General features: G+C 32.5%; 1 protein-coding gene across 1 annotated transcript; it reads left to right on the top strand.

The window, feature by feature from the left end:
• The first annotated feature begins 3,071 nt into the window (after positions 1 to 3,071).
• On the top strand, positions 3,072 to 6,051 carry LOC110698737 (ethylene-responsive transcription factor ERF114-like). The gene is made up of 2 exons (XM_021876251.1): positions 3,072 to 3,846; positions 5,258 to 6,051. Exons 1-2 carry the CDS (start codon positions 3,543 to 3,545, stop codon positions 5,866 to 5,868), a joined length of 915 nt encoding a protein of 304 aa, XP_021731943.1. The 5' UTR covers positions 3,072 to 3,542; the 3' UTR covers positions 5,869 to 6,051.
• The last annotated feature ends 327 nt before the right edge of the window (positions 6,052 to 6,378 follow it).

Here is a 6,378-nt window from a genome sequence, read left to right as displayed (position 1 = left end):
AATTACGGGAGAAAGGGAATCCTCCCTGTATGATCCTCCCCCCGAGCTGGCACCCTTGGGAGAGTTCCGGTCCGGCGAGGGTGATGGTGTAGGGGTTTTAGGCTTTTCGCCCGCTCCTTGACGGAGGCCTTTGCTCTTGCGGTTCTTAGCCATTGCTACTAAGATAATTGCAAGATGATCTTGGTTAGAAATTTGGCTTAAAGATTTTTGAAAGTCCTCCCCACAGACGGCGCCAAATTGTTTCGGGTGAAAACAATGGGACCTTGTCGAAGGTCCGATGAAGTGGAGAAGACTAGATTCGATCCAAGTAATGTTGGGCCGAAGGTTTCCTGCACAGTAAACACACGTAAACTAGCCTCGGGGGTGTTGCCGAGGAAGGCCCCTCCGATGCTAAAGTCATTACAGTGCGTAGAAAGAGAACACTATGCAAGAGAATTAGTTGCTTGAGGCTTTGCTTGAATGAATGTACAAATGTAATATTGATGGCTTTTATACCTCTGCATACATGGAGAAGTTGGGCCTTAGCCCAATTGGCTAACCTTGAGGACTGATCTTTGACTTTAGCACAATTGGAGAGATGAACCTTGACCTTGGGCTTTTAATTGGATCATTTAATGTCTAAGCCCAATTGGACTAAATTGGACCCAAACAATTAGAATGTCCTATCTTACTCCTACCAAGTCTCTGGTACTTAATTGGCTGAGCTAGCTATTTAATTATGTACTCTATGGGTAGGCCATACTTTCCCTTTTTTTTTTCTTTTTTTTTTTTTGATAATTATTGCAAAATACTCCGTAATATACTTTTCCCAAGAGCAACTAATTATAATAACACGGTTTTGTCTATCTGATTGCACTCCACAATATCCTGCAATCAGATTAGCAATACATGTACGTAATATAAGTAACAACTTATTATTGTATGAATGTCGATTATATTAATTGGTTAAAGTATTAGGAGTAATATCTCATCTACATGTCTTTTATAGCTCTTGATCACTACCAGTACATACATTAAGAGCAATTTATTTCACATGCATTGGATATACATACAGTTATATATTATGAAATAGGTTTTTAAAACGGGATATACAAATTACTATTAATTGAGTTGGTAAAAAAAATAACCAAAGCAATGATACATTAATCAACAACAAAAAGAATAACTTGTGGAAAATTAGATACAGACATGACAAATGTTGTACCACCTGATGCACACAAGGATTGAATATAAAAATTAGAATTAATAAATAACCCTATGTTAATGTCCTCACTTGGTCAATAAGTAATTTATTAAGTATGCTGCCATATTCACCTTCACGTATGAATATAATGTACACGAAGTATTAAAACAAACAATAATTGTCAACTTAATGCGTGTTCAAAGCCCAACTACCGCTAATCAAACTGTGATGAAGAAGTGCTGAGTTTCAAGATGTATACGAAGGGGTCTTGTTTGGTTGACAAATAAAAACATGGGAAGTTGAAATTCCAAGGAATTGAAATTCTTTGGAGTTGTTTGATTGACAAAATCATGGAAAGTAGAAATTCCCATAAATTTTCACTTCCCACAAAATGGAGGTATTTAATTACCTAGGGAAAAATAAGTGGAATTTCCCATAAGAATTTTCACTTCCCGTGGTTAAGCAAACACAATTTAGCATTTCCTAAGAATTCCAATTACATGGGAATGTACATTTCCAATGAATTTACATTTCCCACATTCAACCAAACGAGACCTAATTAACTATTCTCATTAGAAGTTTAAGTTATACTCCGTTTTTTTTGTGATGCAATATATTTTATACTTTTACTTTCTCGTTTTGGTTTTTAAAATCATAACGTTTGGAATAATTTTATACTAATGGAGTTCACACATTTTCCTTTGATCATCTTTTATAAGTTTATGTTGGAAAATATAGTTTTGTGTGATCTTATTAGATTCGTCCTGAAATGTTATCATTATTAACATCAACTTTTCATAATTTCACTATGAAATGGAAATGGGATTCCTCAAAAAAAAAAAAAAAAAAAAATTGTTACTTATAACGGTAATGAAGTAATGTTAAAAAAAATATGTACATTTTGCCCCGTAAAAAAAAAAAAAGTACATTTTGCTTCATTTTCCATCATACTGTATGTAATAAGACAAATATAAAATAAGTAGTAATATTAGACATTTAGCATTGGTTAACTCTTGTCAAAAAAAAAAAAACAAAAAAAAGCATTGGTTAACCAATTACAACTACAATGTTACATGATTCATACTCAATTTGCAGCATGTACTCCGTATGTTACAATGCTTGGAATTCTAACATGTGTCAAACGATCTAAGAATATTTTATCTTTATTTCTCAAACTTTGAATCATTTTCTGAAACTATTTAGCTTTGAATGATTTTGTTTATGTTTGTTACAAATTGACTTAGTGACATTTTTTTTTTTTTTTTTAATATACTCCCTTTCTTTCATATTGTTATTCATTCTTAATTAAAGAAAAAATAATTTTTTAAGACAAAATTAATCAAAGTAGGAATTACAATATGTAAAACTGATTTGGGGGAAGGGTACATGATTAATGATTTTAATTTAATGTTTGGATTGTCTTTCCTAAGAGTTTGTACTTCAAAACTACAATTCACACTTCCTTCATCTTCAAATAATTGTCTATAATTGTTTTGTATACTATTCAGATAAGTCCTCGATTAATTTTATATGTATCTTAAATGAAAAATTCAACTCACCTACCTCATCCATCTATGTAATGTGTACTCTTACCACTATTATCTCAATTTCAGTACTCTCTCTTTCTTTATGTTTCATGTGATTTGAGACCTGACTCTCTACTAACTTTGTGTACCGTAATCAAATTTTCTGTTCTTATTCATCAAATAGATCACTATCTACTATAAAACCTTCACTACCCTATTCCCTCTTCTTAATATACGTGTCCAAGCCTAAACGACAATAATCTGAGAGCATATATTATCTCCGTTAAATATTAGTTATAATTTTAGAATATTTTATATCTTACAAATAATATCCCAAAGTTGCAACGTTTACTTAACGAAGGTAGTACAATATTAAATTTACCAACTTTTCAAAAACACAAAAAAAAAATATTCATAAAATAGAGTTTGAGTAAAGTTAAAGAAAATGGAATTTTTTTTTTTTTTTTTTTTTTTTTGGGGGTGGTATAAAAGGGTTCTAAGTCCTAACTCATGCAAACCAAAAAAAATAGTGGACAAGAAAGTCTTAAAGGCTGACTGTCTCACTGTCACTTTAAAGACTAATCTGTGTATCTAGAAAATGTTCACACCCTAGTCAAAATTTCTTCATATCATGCTTAATAAAAAAACCCTAAACAATCTTCAATTCTTAGATCCTCACTTCTTTATTCTACTACTTAATCCTTCAATTCTATCATCTATTCATCACACTTTACTTCAATTATCAATATTTACATACACCATTCCATTCATAGCCGTCATCCCAAAGTTATTCGATCAAGGTGGATCGTCCAAGGCAAGGAAAGAGGCCTCTTATGGCATCCGACGACAACAATGAAAATTACAATAAAATTGAAACCAATAACTACGATTATTACCAACACCACCACGGTCAAGGTGGTAGTCATGGTGTTGATGATGGTAGTCTTGTTAACTTCCCGGTGTACTCGGCTCGGTCTCAGCATGACATGTCTGCCATGGTTCAAGCCCTTTCTCAAGTCATTAGCAATAATAATAGTACCGCCTCTCAAGCTCATCGAGATCTTGCTATTCCTACTCAAATTTTTCATGCTAACCAACCACAAAATATAAATTTTCAGCCCCTTGAAGCTAATCAAGGTAATTAATTAGAGCAAAGTAATTTTTTATTTCTTGATTATTATTACCTTAATTACCATGTTTTCGACACATTTATCATGTGTTATATTATGATGTTTGGTGTTGCCCTCAAGTTGATTAAATAATTGGTTGTTTGGTTAATGAGAACTAGCTCTCTTAATTACCATGTTTATCATGTGCTTAAAACTAATTGCTAGAATTGGACTATCAAATTATACATCTAATTTTTAAGGAAGCAAACTATATAATATACATATATATGTTCCGTTGTTGGCATTGGACCTACGTATGTATGTAGGGCATTACATACAATTTTAGTTTCAACAAAATCTGCGTGCGGCTATATATTCACATTCAAAGATCCGTGTTATAAATAAACTTGTTATCCTTCAATTTATCTATCTAGTCAAATTGTTCACACTTAGAATTTAAGCTATTTAATATGTTTATATTCATGTATTTTGGTGATTTGGTGATGTATTTTTGTGTATGTGTGTGTGTTGGAGTTGATAGTGTGGCCCTTTCGTTACAGAAGAATTATATGCAAATTAAATGCTCTGTGTAACCTTAAAACTTCCCGATGTACATATGTATAATTCATTTATCTTTTTTTGTTTTACCATAGCGTTCTACTCCATATTATATAAACATATACTGTGTTTTTAGGTTTTTCTTGAAGCATCATATATACTCTTTTCTTGCAATAAAGATTTGTATAAACTAACAAATCTATCTTATTAAGGAGTGTACTAGTGTAGTGTACAATGCAGTGATGCATGCACCTAGGTACCTAATGATTATCAGTAGTATGTTTTATGATATTTCCGAAAGAAAATTATTTTTGGTTATAGTTTTTTAAAGATGAGTGCATTATACTTGCCCCTTTTACGTTTTCATATTATTAATAAGAAAGTCCATCTATTATTGTGCCCTTGATTATAGCCCTAGTTTGCCGTTTTAATTAGATTGATTTATCTTTCACTTTTTTCGTCTTTGTTTACTATAATCTATTTACAAAAATTGCATTTTATTGTGATGATAAGCTAGGATATTGGAGTATGTTTCATTGAACTTGGAAGCAGAAATGTGCATGTCTTGTACTAGATCACAATCTACTGCTAGCTACTTGTGCATCAGTGCATGGTGTAATAAGTTGTGTGTGTGTGCGCGCGTGTAATTGGACAAATTATCATCAGTCCATTGCCCCTAAATATAAACAAATCTCACATGTATGTCTTAGATACTTCATACTTGATTGGTTCTTCTATGAATGGTTTTTCTAACATATTTCAAATAAAAATGCACCTTGAAATCATATGATTCCATACATTATTTTGATAGGTTTGCTATATAAATAGCTATAACCATGCATTTTCTTACGTAAAGTTTCGATATGTCTTGATGTATGAAGGTGATGTGAGGAAAAGACACTATAGAGGAGTTAGACAAAGACCATGGGGGAAATGGGCAGCAGAGATACGCGATCCAAAGAAAGCAGCACGCGTGTGGCTTGGAACATTCGACACAGCTGAAGCTGCGGCTCTTGCCTATGATGAAGCTGCTCTTAAGTTCAAAGGAAACAAGGCTAAGTTAAACTTCCCTGAAAGAGTTCAAGGCAAGTTAAGTGACTTGGATTTCTACATGCCATCCTCTTCGGCTCTTCAACAACCACCACCACCACAACAACAAAACCACCAAATGTTTGTTAATCAAGTAGCTAACTATCCATTTCCTAATCATCATCAAGCATCTAATCACAACTATATGATGGCTTCGTCGGCTTTTCCTCCTCATGGGGATAATCAAGCATCAACATTTGCACAACATCCAAACTTTCATTATACTTCTCAACAATATGAGGCAACTCCTAGTTATAATGTATCCGAATCATCGGTTTCTTATGGAGAGGATCATAGCTTTGCTTCTCATCCCTCTTACTCGTCTATTAAGATGGAAACCCTCAATCCTGAAGATTTACAAGAACATGAACACATGTTTTTTTCAAGTTCATCACTAAAGTGAATAGTGATCACCATTATGCACGTCTCTTAAGCAAGTAGAGTGCAACTTTATTTCTTGTTAAAATGCTTTCTTTTCTTGTATTATGCTTGTATCTTATAAGTATATAGCAAAGTTTGTTTTTCTTGATTGTCAAATGGAAGTTGATCATATATTGGAGAACGAAGTTGATCCCTCCATTCGGAATCAATTGTCACATTGTCTTATGAAAAATTGTGCAATTTATATTTTCTTCTCATCATCTACTTTAACTAATTGCAATATGTACTAGATATAGGAAATACATTTACAATCCGATAAATAGTACTTTGCATATATAATTGTATCTCTGTTTAAGAACATATAAAATAGGGATTTGTGATGTAAACTTGGATTTTGAAAGAAAAGTTCCAAAAACTAAACAAAAATTAGCTACTAATGTTTTTGAAAATGGTATATAATAATAGCAATCGCGATCCATAGTGTTTAAAACTTGTTTTTTCGTCATTAGTATTTGTAATCATCAATCTACAT

Source organism: Chenopodium quinoa, unplaced genomic scaffold (genome assembly GCF_001683475.1).
Source record: "Chenopodium quinoa cultivar QQ74 unplaced genomic scaffold, ASM168347v1, whole genome shotgun sequence".
NCBI lineage: Eukaryota > Viridiplantae > Streptophyta > Magnoliopsida > Caryophyllales > Amaranthaceae > Chenopodium > Chenopodium quinoa.
This window is presented reverse-complemented; position numbering and strand designations above follow the sequence as displayed.